Source organism: Molossus molossus, unplaced genomic scaffold (genome assembly GCF_014108415.1).
Source record: "Molossus molossus isolate mMolMol1 unplaced genomic scaffold, mMolMol1.p scaffold_m16_p_6, whole genome shotgun sequence".
NCBI lineage: Eukaryota > Metazoa > Chordata > Mammalia > Chiroptera > Molossidae > Molossus > Molossus molossus.
Window position 1 is genome coordinate 42260196 of NW_023425399.1, and position 19979 is coordinate 42280174.

Consider the following 19979-nt stretch of genomic DNA (forward strand, 5'->3'; position numbering starts at 1 on the left):
TGTGCATTTCTGATGCAAACATGAAATGATACAGCTGTTGTAGAAAACAGTTTGGCAGTTCCTCAAAAAGTTACACATAGAATTACCATATAATCCAGAAGTTCCACTCTTAGACAAATATCCAAATGAATTGAAAGCAGAGATTCAAAACAGATACTTGTACACCAATATTCATAACAGCATTATTTGCAATAGAAGAAAGGTGGAAATGACTCTGATATCCATTAACAGATTAACAGAAAATCAAAATGTGGTGTATAAATACAATGAAATATTATCTTTAATAAGGAATGAAGTTCTGATACATGCTATAAAATAGATGAACCTTGAAAACATTATGCTAAGAGAAATATGACACAAAAGAACAAATATTGTCTGATTCCACCTACATGAGATAACTAGAACAGACAAAGTCATAAAAACAGAAAGCAGAACAGAGGTTACTAGAGGTTGGAGGGAGAGAATAACAGAGAGTTACTGTTTAATGGGAACAGGGTTCTGTTTAGAATGACAACAAAGCCCTGGCCAGTTTGGCTCAGCGGTTAGAGCGCCCGCTTGCGGTCTGGAGAGACCCGGGTTCGGTTCCCGCTAAGGGCATGTGCCTCGGTTGCAGTTTGTCCCTGGCCCTGGTTGGTCATGCGGGTGGCAGCCACTTGATGTGGCCCTTTCACATCGATGTTTCCCTCTCTCTCTCTTCCTCTCTCTCCCTCCCACTCTGTCTGTACAAAAAAAAAAATGAAAAAAAAAAAAAAATGTCCTCGGGTGAGGATAAAAAAAAAAAAAAAAAAAGAATGACAACATGGCCCTGGTTGGTTTGGCTCAGCAGTTGGCCGGCAGACTAAAGAGTCCCAGGTTTGATTCCAGCCAAGGGCACGTACCTCAGTTGCGGTTTGTTGGGGTCGTGCAGGTGGCAACCAGTCAACGTGTCTCTCTCATATCAATGTTTTTCTCTCTCTCTCACTCCCATTCTGTCTGAAGGTAAATGTAAAAATATCCCCAGGTGAGGATTAACAACAACAACAACAAAATAGAATGACAAAATAGTCCTGGAAATTAATAGTTAAGATGGTTGCACACATTGTAAATGTACTTAATGCCATGAAATTTCACATTTAAAATGCTTAAAATGGTAAATTTTAGTTATACATATTTAGCCACAATAAAAAAGTATAAAGGACCAAAAAAGATAATTGATTATATGAAATAAAAGCAATAATATATTATGGGGTTCTTATTTATTAAAAATAAAATGTATGACAATAGCATAAAAGCTGTTGGTATTCAGTTATTGGAAATATACTGCATAAAGTTTTTATGCTATTATGAAGTAGTATATTACTTGAAGATAAACTATAAGTTAAAATTGTACATATACTATGAACTACAGCAACCACTAAAATAAGTTATAGCTAATAAGCCAACAAAGGAAATAAAAAATCCAATTAATCCAAAAGAGGTAGGAAAAAAAAAGGCAACAAAGAATAAATAAGATACACAGAAAACAAAGAGCATGATGGCTGATTTAAATTTAAACATATCAATAATCAGAAAAAATAGGCTCTCAACATCTCAGTTAAAATGCAGAGATTGTTAGATATAATTGTTAACAAAGCAAGACCTAACTATATACTGTTTAAAAAAAAAACAATTTTATATAGGGAGACAAAAATAGGTTAAAAGGAAAAGAATTAAAGATACATCATGCAAACACTAATCTTGCTAAAGTAGGAGTGGCCTAAGAACAGGCATACACAGAAATAGGCCCATGCCTTATGGTCAATTAATATTTGATAAAGGAGGCAAGAACATACAATGGAGTAAAAATAGTCTCTTTTATAAATGGTTTTGGGAAAATTGGATACATACAAAAAAAATAAAACTAGAACACCAATTTATACCACACACAAGAATAAACTCAAAATAGATAAAATACTTAAAAGTCACGAAACCATAAAAATCCTAGAAGAAAACAGGCAGTAAAATCTCAGACATTTCTTGTAGCAATATTTTTGCCTATATATCTCCTCAGGCAAGAGCAACAAAGGAAAAAATAAACAAATGGTATTATATCAAACTAAAAAGCTTTGGCAGAGCAAAAGAAACCATCAACAAAATGTACATAAAGGGAACCCACTGTATGGAAGAACATATTTGCCAGTGATACATCTGATAAGGGGTTAATTTCCGAAATCTATAAATAGTCTATACAACTCAACACCAAGAAGACAAAATCCAATTAAAAATGGGCAAAATGCCTGGCCAAGCACCACAGACCAGAGCACCAGAGCTGGGAGGAGGTGCCCACAAAGCATCATGCTGTGAAAAGCAGCGAAGTTTCTGTCTGCCAAGGAGAGGTAAAGTCAGCTGGAGATACAAGCACCCTCTTAAAGGGCCAACACACAAAATTTAATTTGCAGCCACTGACCCTGGGTTCCAATGGAGGAAGGGCAATGTGAACTGGAGTCACCTGAGGGAAGTCAGAGGTTTATGATGCTGGGGAGAGACATAGGGGGCACAGGCACCAGGATCCATGTACTGAGTCATTCCCAGATACTCTAGAAGCCATCTTTCTTGGGAGGAGCAATCCCCTCCAGTGGCATCAACCTAGGGGAAAGCAATTATTCCATATTTCGGAATCCCTCTCGCCCCACCCTGCAGATCTTAAGACCTGTTGAGGAGTCAGTGGCATGGGCTGGGGCATAGAAGTCTGAGCAGACTCAGGAGGTGTTAGTAACTGGCTTCAGGGTGAGGCCATTCCCCCCACTTTCCTGGTGAATTTGACTGGAGCTTCCCCTTCATGGGAGATCTGATAGAAACACACTGCTGATTTCCAATAGACCCAAATTCTGGTTCCAGAGGACCAACCCATCTGATAATTAGGGGCTCCACCCTGCCGAGATCAGGGCAAAATCCAAAACAGACTCAATTGTGTGACTCTGGGGCGAGGGATCAGCCCACCACCTTCCCAGAAGTCTAAATGGCACCTCCCCCTCAGGAGAGATCCACTAGCCCCATCTTCCTCATTCTGCCAGAGGCTCTTTCAGTCACTGAGCCTAACAGGCAGAAAGCAGGCAGATGCAGGCACAGTCAGATTCTGGGGTGACTTATGACGTTTGCGGACGCACCCCAGGGCCCAGTGCTAGTAAAAGCTGACCTTGGACCACAGCTTGGTCCTTCCCAGGTGCAGCCAAGCCCAGCAAAGGCAGCTGCAAACTGTAGATTGTCTGTAGCTTTAAACAGACTGCCACAAGTCAGGCACAGACAGTGTCTAACACAGGAATAAACCAGAGTACCTTCCAACAGGCCCAGAACCAACACACGAAGTAGTCAGCTTCAGACAACATTGGAGGAGGATCTAACAAACTTCACAAACAGCATATTCACAGGGAGATTGCAGTAAGCACTGAACTCTCCTAAGGCAAATTCCATTTTTCTTTTCTTCACTTTTTTTCTTTTTTAATCTTTACTTTTTTTTCTTTTCTCCTTCTGCACTTACTTTTTTCCTTTTATTATTCTTTCTTTCTTTTTCTTTTCTAATTTGTTTTCCTTTTTTTATCTTTTTTTTCCAGTCACCACCTACACAGCACACTATGGTCGGGTTTCAGCCTCACAGTCAGCCAGCCTGATAGTCAATGCCATGCACTAATGGGCCAACAGCAATCAAGTCTCAAGTATAACAAGAGGGCCCACATAATCCACAAAAGGGACATTCCTAGACCACCCAGCTCAGGAGATCAAGGAGACCACACCACAGGATACCTACAACATAAAGACAAGATACCAAGGCTGGGAGTAATAGCAGATCATGTGATATATAGAAACAAATACAAAGATGTAGCCAAAATGGAAATAGAAAGAAACATGCTCCAAATGAAAACACAGGAGGAATCTCCAGAAAGAGAGCTAAATAAAAAGGAGGCAAACAATCTATCAGACATATATTTCAAAGTAATGGTTATAGGGATGCTCAACAAACATAGTGGGAACTACAACTACATGAAAAGGGAAAGTAAAGCCATGAAAAAAAAAAAAAAAACTGTGAGAAATAAACAATACCATATCTGACGACGAGAATACACTGGAAGGGCCCTGGCTGGTGTAGCTCAGTTGGTTGGGCATCATTTCAGGCACAGAAAAAGTTGAGGGTTTAATTCCTAGTCAGGCACATGCCCAGGTTGTGGATTTCATCCCCAGTAGGTGTGCAGGAAACAGCTAACTGATGTTCCACTCTCAGTGATATTTTTCTCTCTTTCTCCCTTCCTCTCTCTATAAAAATCAATAACAAATAGTTTTTAAAATACACTGGAAGGAATAGAAAGTAGGTTGGGCCCTGGCTGGTTTGGCTCAGCGGTTAGAGCATCAGCCTGCAGACCAGAGGGTCTCGGGTTTGGTTCCCGCTAAGGGAATGTACCTCAGCTACAGTTTGTCTTTGGCCCCAGTTGGGGTTGTGTGGGTGGTAACCACTCGATGTGTCCCTCTCACATCAATGATTCTCTCTCTTCCTTCCTCTCTCCCTCCTGCTCTATCTGAAGAGAAATGCAAAAATGTTCTCGGGTGAGGATAAAAAAAAAGTAGGTTGGATGGAACAGAGGATTGAATCAGTGACTTGGAGGGAAAGTTAGAACAAAAACAAACAAACAATCAAAACAGAAAAAAAAAAAACAACACAAAAAATTTCAAAAGAATGAGGATAGTTTAAGGGAAATTTGAGACAACATAAAAAGTAACCACATCCACATCCTAGGAGTACTAGGAAGCAGAGAGCCAAGGGATAGAGAACCTCTTTGAAAAAATAATAACTGAAAACTTCCATAACCTGGTGAAAGAAAAAGACCTACAAGTCCAGGAAATAGAGAGTCCCAAACAACATGAAATCAAAGAGGCCCATATCAAACATATCATAAATTTAAAAAGCAAACGTAAAAGACAAGTGAAATTCTTTAAAGCAGGAAGAGAAAAGAAGTTAATTACTTATAAGAGAGTTCCCATTAGCCTGCCAGGTGATTTCGCAACAGAAACATTTCAGACCAGAAGGAATTGGCATGAAAAATTCAAAGTAAAAAAAGCAAGGACTTACTACCAAGACTACTTTACCTAGCAAGGCTATCATTTAGAATTGTGGAAGAAATAAATAGCTTGCCAGACAAGAAAAAGCTAAAGGTGTTTATTACCACCAAACAAGTAGTATGAGAAATGTTAAAGAGCCTGCTTTAAGAAGAATAAGGAAAAGAATAAGGAGAAAAGAGAAGAAGAAAGAAGAAGGAGAGAGAGAGGGAGAGGGAGGGGGTGGGGAGAGGGTGTAGAAGAAGGCCCTGGCCAATTTGGCTCAGAGGTTAGAGCGTCGGCCCATGGACTAAAGGGTTGCAGGTTCGATTCCGGTCAAGGGCGTGTACCTCGGTTGAGGTTCGTCTCTGGCCCTGTTCAGGGTCGGAAAGAAGGCAGCCAGTTGATGTGTCTCTCTCATATTGATGTTTCTCTCTCTCTCTCTCTCTCTCTCTCTTCTCCTCTCTCTCTAACTTTCCCTCCTTCATTTTCGCTTCCTCTCACTCTCTCTAAAGATAAACAGAAAAATATCCTCGGGTGAGGATTAAAAAAGAAGACAAACAAAAAAACAGAGTTAAAACAATAAAATGGCAATAAATACATAACCTATCAAGAATTACCTTAAATGTAAATGGCTTAAATGCTCCATTCAAATGACATAGAGTAGGCCCTGGCCGGTTTTGCTCAGTGGTTAGAGCATCAGCCCACAGGCCAGTGAGTTGACAGTTCGATTCTGGTCAAGAGCATATACCTCAGTTGCAGTTCATCCCTGGCCCTGGTCGGGTCATGCAGGAGGCAACCAGTCATTCTGTCTCTATCACATTGATGTTTGTCTCTGTCTCTCTCTCTCTCCCTCCCTCCCTCCCTCCCTCCCACTGTATCTAATGCTAAATAAAAAAATACCCTCAGTAATGAAAAAAAAACAAAAAACTGACAAATACTTTTTGAATGATCTACCCCACATCCCCATCGTGTCTTCCACCAGGTTTCTGCACTCTTGCCTTTAACTTCAAAGAGCTAGTGAGTAGAGATTCCAAAATGGCGGCAGAGTAAATGGAACCTACACAGACCATCTCCCAGGACCAAACTAGAATTACAAGGAAAATAAAGACAAAACGACAGGAAAAAGCAACAGAAAAGCAGCTTGTGAGGATCATATAACCAGGGACACTGACTTGATCCTGGTAGGATTGCAGAGGCATGAGAGGAGGGCTGGAAGCCAACAGACAAGTGAGCAGCGCCCTCGGGTTAAACTCCCAAGCGGCTCCACAGGCCAGAGCCGAGACAGACACTAAAAAAGCCACAGTGACTCACCTTGGGCTCCAGAAGAGGGAAAGTGGATGAGACTGGACCTGTATAGGGACATTTGGATTTGGAGGGCACTCAGAGCTTTTGTTGAGTTGCAGCCATGCAGGACTGTGGCCATGTTACTCCTTCCCAGGGCTCTTGGGAGAAACAGTGGTCCCTCCCTCCGAGATTCAACCCTACCCAGGTGGGCCATTGAAATGCAAATTGAGGCTCATTAACAACCAGCATCTGCCCCAACCTCAGGAAATCCCCTTACTCTGAGCACCTAAGGGAGTTTTTCATTCAACTGACAACCCAGGGCTATTCAAGTAACCACTACTGATACCCTCCAGGCAAAAAGCTAGAGGATAACTATACCATTCCTGGGCTAGCAACTCTAACCAGGAAAGTAAGACTTGACAGTGGTGTTTAACATGGGTCTTCCTTCCGTCATCCAAACCCAGCACAGGGACCCACAAACAGAAGAACACCAACACCGAAAGGGTAAATTTGGCAGGCTCCAAAGCCCACTGTGATAGCCAAAATGGTGAAACACAAAAACAAAAGCCAAATGAAAGAACAAGAGACCTCTGCCAAAGATGAGATAAATGAGGTGCAGTTAATCAAGTTAACAGAACTAGAATTCAGAGCCATGGTCTTAAGGAAGCTCAACAGCATGTGTAAAGATATGAGCACCATGAGTGAAGCCATAGAAATGTTGAAAATCAACCAGTTGGGCCCTGGCCGGTTTGGCTCAGCGGTTAGAGCGTCGGCCTGCGGTCCTGAGAGACCCGGGTTCGGTTCCCGCTAAGGGCGCGTACCTCAGTTGCAGTTTGTCCCCGGCCCTGGTCGGTTGTGCGGATGGCAGCCACTCGATGTGTTCCTTTCACATCGATGTTTCTCTCTCTCTCTCTGTTCCTCTCTCTCCCTCCCACTCTACCTGAACAAAAAATGGAAAAATGTCCTCTGGTGAGGATAAAAAAAAAAAAAAAGAAAATCAACCAGTTGGAAATTAAAAACCACCAAGAAAAAATGAATAATGACATAGTAGAAATTAAGAACACATTGGAAAGACTAACCAGCAGACTAGAGGAAACTGAGGACCGGATTAGTGAATTAGAAGACAGGGTAGAAAAAATCAACCAATCAGAAAACGAAAAGGAAAAAACAATTAAAAAACAGAAAAACAGCATAAGAGAACTGGGGGACAAATGGAAACGTAATAATATTCGCACCATAGGAGTCTACAAAGAAGAAGAAAATGAACAAGGTTTAGAGAATATATTTGAAGAAATAGTAACAGAAAACTTCCCTAACTTTGTCAAGGGAGAAGGCATTCAAGTTAAAGAAACACAGAAATCCCCAAGTAAGAAGAACCCAAACAGGCCCACACCAAGACACATAGTAATTAAAATGCCAAAAATTAAAGACAAAGAGAGAATCCTAAAGGAAGCAAGAGATAAGCAACAGGTTACCTACAAAGGAACCCCAATAAGGCTCTCAGCTGACTTCTCAACAGAAACACTACAGGCAGAAGGGAATGACATAAGGTAATCAAGGTCATGAAAAACAAGGATCTGAATCCAAGACTACTCTATCCAGCAAGGCTATCATTCAAAATAAAAGGTCAAATAAAGAGCTTCCCAGGCAAAAAAAAAAAAAGGCTAAGGGAATACATTAGCACCAAACCAGCACTACAAGAAATGTTAAAAGGACTGCTGTAATTAGTGAAAGAAATAGGAAGAAAAATATATATTTAAAAAAAGGCAATAAATAAGTGCATATCAATAATGACCTTAAATGTAAATGGATTGAATGCTCCAATAAAAAGACACAGAGTAGCTGATTGGATAAGAAAGCATGACTCATATATATATATTGTTTACAAGAGACCCACATCACAGCGAAAGACTCACATAGGTTGAAAGTGAAGGAATGGAAAAAAAATCTTCCAAGCAAACGGAAAGAAAAAAAAAAAAAAGATGGAGTAGCAATACTAATATCTCTGGACCGTAGGCTGACCCTCTAACCGCTGAGCCAAACCGGCCAGGGCGGCAATACTAGTATCTAATAAAATAGATTTCAAAATGAAGGCCATAACTAGAGACAAAGAAGGCCACTGCGTAATATTGAAAGGATCTATCAAACAGGAAGATATAACCTTGAGAAACATATTATGCACCCAATATAGAAGCACCAAAATATACTAAAAAACTCCTGAGGACTTCAAAGGAGAAATTGACAGCAATACAATCATAGCAGGGGACTTCAACACCCAACTGACATTACTGGATAAATCTTCTGAATGACAAACTAACAAAGAAACAGAGACTCTAAATTAAGCACTAGACCAAATGGATTTAATATATATCTACAGAGAATTATACCTCAAAACTGCAGAATTCACATTCTTCTCAAGTGCACATGGGACATTCTCAAAGATAGACCACATGATGGGACACAAACTAAATCTCTACAAGTTGAAGAAGACTGAAATCATATCAAGCATCTTCTCAGATCATAATGGCATGAAACTAGAACTCAATTGCAACAAGAACATACAAAGACATTTGAACACATGGACGCTAAATAGGATGTTATTAAACAATGAAAGGGATACCAAGGAGATTAAGGAAGAAATTAAAAACTTCCTGGAAACAAATAAAAATGAACACTCAAAAACACAAAATCTATGGGTGCAGCTAAAGCAGGTGTAAGAGGAAAGTTCATAGCATTACAGGCCTACCTCAAGAAACAAAAAAAATTTCTAATTGATTATCTAACCTCACAACTTAAAGAACTAGAAAGCAAATGAAAATAAACCCCAGAGCAAGTAGAATGATGGAAATAGTAAAGATCGGAGCAGAAATAAAAGACAGACAGACCAAAAACAATTCAAATGATCAATGAAGCAAAGAGCTGGTTTTTCGAAAAGATAAACAAGATTGATGGACACTTAGCTAGACTCACCAAGAAACAAAAAGAGAGAAACCAAATACACAAAATCAGAAATAAAAGAGGAGAAGTAACAACTGACAGAACAGAAATACAAAGGATCGTTAAAAAATACTATGAGCAATTACATGGCAACAAATTAAACAATCTAAGCGAAATGCACACATTTCTAGAAACACATAGTCTCCCAAAACTGTACCAAGAAAAAATAAAAAACTTGAACAGACCAATAACAACTAAGGAAATTGAAGAGGTAATCAAGACTCTCTCAGCAAGGAAAAGCTCAGGCCCGAATTGCTTCACAGGGGAGTTTTACCAAACATTCAAAGAAGAATTAACACCCATCCTCCTCAAACTATTTCAAAAAATTCAAGAAGAAGGAAGACTTCCAAACACGTTCTATTAGGCCAGCATAATTCTAATTTCAAAACCAGAAAAAGACACTACAAAGAAAGAAAATTACAGGCCAATATCCCTGATGAACGTATGCCATAATCCTTAAAAAAATACTAGCAAAATAGATCCAGCTATACATCAAAAAAAATATTCACCATGATCAAGTGGAATTCATCGCAGGTATATGCAAGGCTGGCACAATATTTGCAAATCAATAAATGTGATACACCACATAAATAAAATGAAAGGTAAAAACTACATGATCATATCAATAGACACTGAAGAAGCATTTGACAAAATCCGGCATCCATTTCTGGTAAAAACACTCAGCAATGTGGGAATAGAGGGATCATATCTCAACATAATAAAGGCTGTATATGAAAGACCTACAGCAACATCATATTAAATGGGTAAAAACTACAAGCATTTCCCATAAGAGCAGGAACAAGACAGGGATGCCCACTTTCACCACTCTTATTTAACATAGTACTGGAAATCTTAACTACAGCAATCAGACATAAATAAAAAATAAAAGGGATACAAATTGGAAAGAAGGAAGTGAAACTGTCATTATTCGCAGATGACATGATATTGTACATAATAAATCCTAAAGACTCCATCAAAAATATACTAAACTTAAATGAAATTGGCAAAGTACTAGAAAACAAAATTAATGTCAAGAAATTAATGGTGTTCTAATACACCAATGATGAACTCACAGAAAGAGAAACTAAAAAAAAAAATCCCATTTACCATGGTGGCAAAAAAATTAAGATACCGCCCTGGCCGGTTTGGCTCAGAGGTTAGAGCATTGGCCTGCGGTCCAGAGAGACCAGGGTTCGGTTCCCGCTAAGGGCACGTACCTCGGTTGCAGTTTGTCCCTGGATGGGTCGTGTGGATGGCAACCACTTGATGTGTCTCTTTCACGTCAATGCTTCTCTCTCTCTCCCGCTCCTACTCTATCTGAATAAAATATGAAAAAATGTCCTCGGGCGAAGATTAAAAAAAAAAAAAAAAAAATTAAGATACCTAGGAATAAACTTAACCAAAGAAGTAAAGGGCCTATTCACAGAAAAATACAGGATGTTGAAAAAAGAAATAAAGGAAGATATAAAAAAGTGGAAGCACATACCTTGTTCATGGATTGGAAGAATTATATTATTAAAATGTCCATACTACCCAAAGCAATCTATAGATTCAATGCAATCCCCATCAAAATACCAATGACATGCTTCACAGAACTAGAACAAATGCTTCAAAAGTTCATATGGAACCAAAAAGGACCCTGAATAGCCACAGCAAACTTGAAAAACAAGGACAAAGTAGGTGGGATCACAATACCAGATATAAGGTCATACTATAAAGCTACTGTAATCAAAACAGCCTGGTACTAGCACAAGAAAGGGCATATAGATCAGTGGAACAGAACAGAGAACCCAGAAATTGACCAAAAACATTATACTCAATTAATATTTGGCAAAGGTGGCAAGAGCATACAATGGTATAAAGGCAGCCTCTTTAATAAATGGTTTTCGGAAAATTGGATAGCTACATACAAAAAAATGAAGCTAGACCATCAACTTACACCATACACAAGAATAAACTCAAAATGGATAAAAGACTTAAATGTGACTCATGAATCCATAAAAATCCTGGAAGAAACTTTAGGCAACAATATTCAAACATCATACGCAGCAGAATTTTCACTGATACATCACCTAAGGCAACAGAAACAAAGGAAAAAATGAACACATGGGACTACATCAAACTCAAAAGCTTCTGCACAACAACAACAAAATAAACCCACCAAAATGGAAAGGGAACCCACTGTATGGAAGAGCATAATTGCCAGTGATACATCAAATCAGGGGTTAATTTCCAAAATATATAGACTGCTCATACAATTCAATAAAAGAAGACAAAGAACCCAATTAAAAAATAGGCAGAGGAGCTAAATAGATACCTCTCCAAATAGGACATACAAATGGCCAAGAGACATATGAAGAAATGCTCAAAATTACTAATCATCAGAGAGATGCAAATTAAAACAACAATGAGTATCACCTCATACCTGTCAGAATGGCTGCCATCAACAAATCATCAAACAACAAGTGTTGGTGAGGGTGTGGAGAAAAGGGGACTCTAGTACACTGCTGGTGGGAATGCAGACTGGTGTAGCCACTTGGAAAACAATATGGTGTTACCTCAAAAAATTAAAAATTGAATTGCCATTTGACCCAGTGATGCCTCTTCTGGGAATATACCCTAAGAAGCCTGAAACACCAATCAGAAAGAATATATATATCCCCGTGTTCATAGCAGCACTATCTACAATAGCTAATATCTGGAATCAGCTCAAATGTCCATCAGTAGACGAATGGATAAAAAAGCGGTGGTACATATACACAATGGAGTACTATGCAGCTGTAAGAAAGAAAGATCTCTTATCCTTTGAAACGACGTAGAGGGACCTGGAGAGTATTATCTTAAGCAAAACAAGCCACGCAGAGAAAGACAAATACCACATGATCTCACTTATATGTGGAATATAATGAATATAACAGTCTGAGGATTAGGGTAGACCCAGAAAGACGGAAGTAGGGTACAGACTGACAACCCTCAGAAGAGGGGGTGACAGACATCAATAATCCTAGGAGAGAGGCTCCAGAAGAAACAAACCTCATTAACACCTTGATGTTGGACTTTGCAGCCTCCAAAATTGTAAAAAAATAAATTTTTGTTGTTTAATCCATCCCCGAAAATAAAAAAGAATATTTTTATTAAAAATACACTTCTTTGCCCATGTTTAAAAATAACAGAATTTGAAATAAAGATCAAATTCTCAAAAAACATATACACACACACAAAAGACTGTAAGAAAATATTCCAACTATATACCAAAAAATTGGACAATCTGAAGAAATGAATAAATTCCTAAAATTATACAATCTTCCACCACTGAATCAGAGTCAGAGAATCTTTTTTTAATCCTCACCAAGGATATTTTTCTATTTATCTTCAGACATAGTGGGAGGAAAAGAGAGAGAGGAAGAGAGAGAGAAACATCAATGTGAGAGAGACCAATCGACTGCATGCCTCGTGCACAACCCTGACCAGGGCCATGGATGAACCACAACCAAGGTAAGAGCCCTTGACCAGAATCGAACCCACAACTCATTGGTCCACAGGCCGATGCTCTAACCACTGAGACAAATCAGCCATAGCTAGAGTCAGAGAATCTTGATAGACAGATTAGAATGAGTGAAATTGAAGCAGTAATAAAAAGAAAAACAAAACTCCAAACAAATAAAATTCCTGGCCAGATGCCATCACAGGGTAATTTTTTTAAAAAATTCGAAGAAGTACTAACACTTACCCTTCTCAAATTATATTACAAAAAGTTCAAGAGGAGGAATAACTCTTAAACTCATATTAGGAAGCCATCATTATTATAATTCCAAAACAAGATAAATACACTACAAAGAAAGAAAATTATAGAGCAATATCCCTGATGAACGTAGATGCTAAAATCCTTAACAAAATATTAGCAAACTGGATCCAGCAATACATTAAAAGATCATACACCATGATCAAGTGGGATTTATTCTGAGATGCAAGGTTGGCACAATATCCACAAATCAATAAATGTGACACACCACACAAACAAAATTAAGAATAAAAAGCACATGATCATATCAATAAACACAGAAAAAGCATTTGATAAAATTCAGTACCCATTTATTATAAAATCTCTAGTAAGTGGGAATACAAGGAGCATATCTCAACTTAATAAAGGCCATATATGACAAACCAACAGCCATCATCATACTCAGTGGACAAAAACTAAAAGTGTTTCCCTTAAGATCAGGAATAAGACAGGGAGGTCTGCTTTCACCACTCTTGTCCAACATAGGACAGGAAGTCCTAGCCACAGGGATCAGAGAAAAAGAAGAAATAAAAGGCATCCAAATAGGAAGAGAGTATGGCATGATATTGTACACAGAAAACCCTAAAGACTCCACCAAAAGGCTACTAGATCTAATAAATGAATTCGGCAAAGTAGCAGAATACAAACTTAATATTTAGAGCCAGACCAGTTGGTCGGAATGCCGTCCCATGCACCAGAAGGATGTTGGTTCAGTTCCCAGGTCAAGGCACATACCTAGATTTCAAGTGTGATCCCCTGCTGGGTGAGCATGGGAGGAAACCAATCAATGTTTCTCTCTTACATCAATGTCTCTCTCTCCCACCCCTCCACCCCCCACTTACTCCATCTCTAAAATCAAGTGTATCCTCATGTGACATTTTAAAAAAAGAAAATAAATCAGTGGCATTTCCCAGTATACACCAATAATGAAGTACCAGAAAGAAAAACTAAGGAATTAATCCCATTAACAATTACAACAGAAAAAATGAAGTGCCTAGCAGTAAATTTAACTGAAAGGTGAAAGACATATACTTGGAAAAGTATAGGACATTCAAGAAAGAAACTGAGGAAGTTACAAACAAGTGGAAGCATATGCCATGTTCATGGATTATAGAATTAATATCATTAAAATGTCCCTACTACCCAAAGCAATCTATGGATTCAACACAATTCCTCTTAAAATACCAATAGCATATTTCACAGATCTAGAACAATTATTCCAAAAATTTACAGGGAACCAAAAAAAAAAAAATCCCAGATAGCCTCAGCAACATTGATAAAAAAGATCAAAGATGGAGGTATCACAATACCTGATATCAAACTATATACAAAGCCAAAGTAATCAAAACAGCCTGGCCCTGGCCGGTTTGGCTCAGCGGTTAGAGCGTCGGCCTGCGGTCCGGAGAGACCCGGGTTCGGTTCCCGCTAAGGGCACGTACCTCGGTTGCAGTTTGTCCCCGGCCCTGGTCGGTCGTGTGGGTTGCAGCCACTCGATGTGTCCCTTTCGCATCGATGTTTCTCTCTCTCTCTCTGTTCCTTTCTCTCCCTCCCACTCTACCTGAACAAAATATAGAAAAATGTCCTCAGGTGAGGATAAAAAAAAAAAAAAAAAACAGCCTGGTACTAGCATAAGAATAGGCATATAGGTCAATGGAAAAGAAAAGAGAGTCCAGAAATCAACCCATGCCTATATGATCAATTAATATTTGACAAAGGAGGCAAGAGCATACAATGGGGTAAAGAAAATCTCTTCAATTAATGGTGGAAAAACTGAACAGGTACCTGCAAAACAATATGAACTAGACTACCACTTTACACCATACACAAAAGTAAACTCAAAATAGATAAAAGACTTAAATGTAAGTCATAAAACCATAAAAATCCTAGAAAAAAAAACAAAAACAATGAAATCTCAGCCATCTCTCATAGCAATATTTTTGCTGATATGTCCCCAAGGACAAGGGAAATAAGGGGGAAAACAATAAACAAATGGGACTGCATCAAACTAAAAAGCTGCTGCACAGAAAAAGAAACCATCATCTCTCTGATGATTAGTGATGTTGAACATTTCTTCATATGTCTCTTAGCCATTTGTATGTCCTGTTTGGAGAGGTGTCTATTTAGGTACTCTGACCATTTTTTAATTGGGTTCTTTGTGTTCCTTTTGTTGAGTTGTATGAGCACTCTATATATATTGGAAATTAACCCCTGATCTAATATATCATTGGCAATTATGTTCTCCCATACAGTGGGTTGCCTTTCCATTTTGGTGGTTGTTTCTTTTGCTGCGCAGAAGCTTTTGAGTTTGATGTAGTCCCATGTGTTCATTTTTTCCTTTGTTTCTGTTGCCTTAGGTGATGTATCAGTGAAAATTCTGCTGTGTATGATGTCTGAAATTTTGTTGCCTACATTTTCTTCTACAATTTTTATGGATTCATGAGTCACATTTAAGTCTTTTATCCATTTTGAGTTTATTCTTGTGTATGGTTCAACATCACTAATCATCAGAGAGATGTAAATTAAAACAACAATAAGGTATCACCTTACACCTATCAGAATGGCCCCCATCAACAAATCATCAAAGGGTTGGCAAGGATGCAGAGACTAGTGTACTAGGGGACTCTAGTATACTGCTAGTGGGGATGCAGACTGGTGCAGCCACTATGGAAAACAATATGGTGTTACCTCAAAAAATTAAAAAGTGAACTGCCATTTGACCCAGTAATCCCACTTCTAGGAATATACCCTAAGAAACCTGAAACATCAATCAGAAAGAATACATGTACTCCCATGTTCATAGCAGCACTATTTACAATAGCTAAGATCTGGAAACAGCCCAAATGTCCATCAGTAGACTAGTGGATAAAAAAGCTGTGGTACATATACACAATGGAGTACTATGCAGTTGTAAGAAAGATCTCTTATCCTTTGAGATGACATGGAGGGACCTGGAAAGTATTATCCTAAGTGAAACAAGCCAAACAGAGAAAGACAAGTATCATATGATCTCACTTATTTGTGGAATATAATGAGCATAACAGTCTGAGGAATGGGGTAGTCCCAGAGACGTGGAGTGGGGTACAGACTGACAATCCCCAGAAGAAGGGGTGGTGGGGGAGTAATAAACCAGAGAACTTATATGCATGAACAATGGACATGGACAACAAAGCTGGAGATGGGGCGGGGAGGGAGGGCGAGGGGAAATCAGTGGGGGGAAAAGGAGAAACAGCTGTAACAAAAATTAATTAATTAATTAAAAATAATAAAAAGAAACCATCAACAAGATGAAAAGGGAACCCACTGTATGGAAGAACATTTTTGTCTATGAAACATCTGATAAGTGGTTAATTTCCAAACTCTATAAAAAATGCTATACAGCTCAACACCAGGAAGACAAACAATCCAATTTAAAAATGGGCAAAGGGCCTGGCCAGTATGGCTAAGTGGATTGAGCATTGTCCCATGGACTGAGAGATCCCAGTTCAATTTCCAGTCAGGGCACATGTCCAGGTTGCAGGCTCAGTCCCCAGTGGGGGCATGCAGGAGGCAGCTGATTGATGTAGCTCTCTCACATCCGTATTTTCTATTTCTCTCTTTCTTCCTCTCTCTCTAAAATAATCAATAAAAACATATGGAAATAAATAAATAAAATAAATAAAAATGGGCAAAGGGCTCTTGGGTTCAAACCTAGTTAGCAGCAACATGACTAAACACACCAAGATGGTCGGAATCATTGGTAAATACAGAACCCATTATGGCACCTCCCTCAGGAAAATGGTGAAGAAAATTGAAATCAGCCAGCATGTCAAGTACATTGCTCTGTTTGTGGCAAAACCATGATGAAGAAATGGGCTGTGGGGATCTGGCACTGTGGTTCCTGCATGAAGACAGTTGCTGGTGTTGCCTGGACCTAGAACACTACCTCTGCTGTCACAGTAAAGTCTGACATCAGAAAACTGAAGGAAATGAAAGATCAGTAGAAGCTCCACAGTTTGAAACATTGCTAGCCTAAAATAAATGGGCTAATTTATTTAAAAAATTAAATAAATAAAAATGGGCAAAGGACTGAATAGACACTTCTCCAAAGAGGACATACAGATGGCCAACAGACATATGAAAAAATGCTCAATGTCACCAATCACCAGAGAGATGTAAATTAAAACTACAATGAGATATCACCTCATACCTGCCAGAATGGCTACATCAATAAATCAACAAACAAGTGTTGGCAAGGATGTGTAGAGAAAAGGGAACCCTCATGCACTTTTTGTGAGAATGCAGACTGGTGGAACCACTGTGGAAAATAGTATGGAGTTTTCTCAAAAAATTAAAAATGGAACTACCTTTTGACCCAGCAATCCCACTTCTAGGACTACATCCTAAGAATCCTGAAACACCAATTCAAAAGAATATATGCACCTCTGTGTTCATAGCAGCTTTATTTACAATAGCCAAGATCTAAAAATAGCCCAAATGCCCATAGGTAGAAGAGTGGATAAAAAAAAAAGCTGCAGCACCTGCGGAGTAGCGAAGAGGTGGGGCGGGGGCCTGTGTGGCCTCTTTGCCTCTTTACGCCGCCGGGACACCAGGTCAGCCACCGGCACCATGAAGATCTGGACTTCGGAGCATGTATTTGACCACCCATGGGAAACTGTTACAACAACTGCGATGCAGAAATACCCAAATCCTATGAACCCAAGTGTGGTCGGAATCGATGTACTGGACAGACATATAGATCCTTCTGGAAAGTTGCACAGCCATAGACTTCTCAGCACAGAGTGGGGACTGCCTTCCACTGTGAAATCTCTGATTGGTGCGGCAAGAACAAAGACATATGTGCAAGAGCATTCTGTAGTTGACCCTGTAGAGAAAACACTGGAACTCACATCCACTAATATTTCATTTACAAATATGGTTTCAGGAGATGAGAGACTTATATATAAACCACATCCTCAGGACCGAGAAAAAACTGTTCTGACCCAGGAGGCCATCATCGCTGTGAAGGGCGTCAGCCTCAGCAGCTACCTGGAAGGGCTGATGGCGAACACCATATCTTCAAACGCTAGTAAAGGCCGAGAAGCGATGGAATGGGTCATACATAAATTAAATGCTGAGCTTGAAGAACTGATGGCTTCGGCCAGAGGGAGCATAAGGTCACCGATGGCAGCGGCAGCCTTTGCAGAGAAATGATGCAGGTTGGCACGCAGCCCCCAGCCCCCAGCAGTCTTTGCAGAAAAATGATGCAAGTTGGCACGGCACCCAGCCCCTTGGTCTCTACTAGCTAGCATTATATTTATTTCTTATTTAAAAAGTACAACTATACTTTAGGTAGAATTTTTTTTAAATAAGCTGAAGAACGGCTATGTGACTTGATCAAAACATAGAGTTCGGGGTTTCTAAATAAAAGGGAACATCTGAAATTATTAATGTTGTTTGAAATGACTGTCTGGTTTTGAAGATTCCAGTATCTATGTGAAAATTTAACAATTTTTGAAAAGTACTTGGAAATTGGTATTGGCATATTAAATCTCCTTCAGGTTGAATTTCTAAGCGGTTCAAGCGTGGGAACTGTGCCTGGCTTTGGAGCCCAGGACAAAGCAGAGCCACCTCTAAACAGGCACAGTTGCCCTGCTGCAGTCAACTTTAAGAGGGAGCTCACTTTCAAAGGAGAAATTTTACAGTTTTCAAGGATACTAATTTGTGTACAATAACTTGCTCTGCTAAACCACCACTGAAAACCAGTGTTTTAAATTGGGACATAAATGACATTTTTGGACCGAAAATTCACTCAAGTAATATATAACTGCAAAAAAAATATGATTTTATTATATTAAAGAGTACTGTATTGACTTCCCAAAATTTTGTAACTTAGTGAAGGAATTACCTTCTTTGGATTTGTACTTTATGACTTAGTATGCTGTATCGTGCTGATTATGTGGACAGAAAATAAAGTCATTACCAGAATTTTGCAGAACTAAACGTAAACAGAAGAGCAGCTGTGCACCTCTTTCCGCATTTCAGTTTGCCTAACCTATAAATGGCCATTGTCCGATAGCCTGGGGACTGGCACCAGGCAAAGTGCTCGACCATTGTCTCCTTACTCAGCCTTGCCTCCCACCCTGAACGGCCTGCCTCTAGGCTATAGATTAACTCCCATCTTGCTCTTATCTATTCACATTCCAGAGGCTCCATGCATAACCCCCGCAGGGCCAAACCCTAAGGGACAAATTCCAGATGCAACCGGCAGATATAAAAGACACGAGCCCCTACATTGAGCGCGGCTTCTAGGACTCGACCCCGGAGTCTGTGAACCCGCCCGGAGTGTACCCAATAAAGCCTGATCCCTGTTTATTCGGCTGATTGGCTCTCCAGTCTCTTCTCTGTTTTATTCGGCGGCGCCCCCGATTCCTTACAGCCATGTGTCCGAATCTTGGTTCTGTAATTGCTAAAACATGATCTGCCAGGTTATTTTAATATAATTACTTTTTGAAGTAATTGTGACCACAACACATCTTTTTTTTACATGAAGAGGTGTACCTCATTTCAAATTGCTCAAATGCTATCTTGATCTGAGGTACAAACCCCAGGTACCTGATGTTAATAATAGGGTGCCACTGCAGGGGGGCTGGTGGGGAGGAAGGAAAGAACAACAGAGAGGGAAAGGATTGACCTGAAGTAACCACTACGTGAACAGCTTTGCAGCTTTGATTTATGGGAAGTCCTCATGTTAGGAGCCGGAGTGCAGCTGTACTCGGAAAAACAATGCAGTAAATATATTTTATTTCCTATTTTGTAGCAGTTAATTATCAACCAGTAGAAAATATCTTGGATAAAGCATTTCTGTTAAAAGGCGATTAGCTCTTGCCTTTAT

The 19979-nt window shown here is 39.4% G+C and overlaps 2 protein-coding genes and 1 pseudogene across 3 annotated transcripts in view; 2 read left to right on the forward strand and 1 right to left on the reverse strand.

Annotated features, from left to right (window-relative positions):
- DZANK1 (double zinc ribbon and ankyrin repeat domains 1) overlaps positions 1–19979 on the reverse strand; it is a 115089-nt gene that overhangs the window by 66034 nt on the left and 29076 nt on the right. The gene's annotated exons all lie outside the window — the stretch shown is intronic.
- On the forward strand, positions 16811–17088 carry LOC118618390 (annotated as a pseudogene).
- Positions 17661–18299, forward strand: LOC118618389 (PRELI domain containing protein 3B-like). Of its 2 annotated transcripts, XM_036244626.1 has the most exons (2): positions 17714–17910; positions 18001–18298. In XM_036244626.1, the coding sequence occupies exons 1-2, from the start codon at positions 17714–17716 to the stop codon at positions 18296–18298; spliced, it is 495 nt and encodes a 164-aa protein (XP_036100519.1). The 2 variants fall into 2 exon arrangements, with proteins under 2 accessions (XP_036100518.1, XP_036100519.1); XM_036244625.1 differs by having other exon boundaries at positions 17661–18299.

What these genes read in the sequence shown, in the direction of transcription:
- LOC118618389 (XM_036244625.1), top strand. Translation starts at nt 17,714, where the DNA reads ATGAAGATCTGGACTTCGGAGCATGTATTTGACCACCCATGGGAAACT.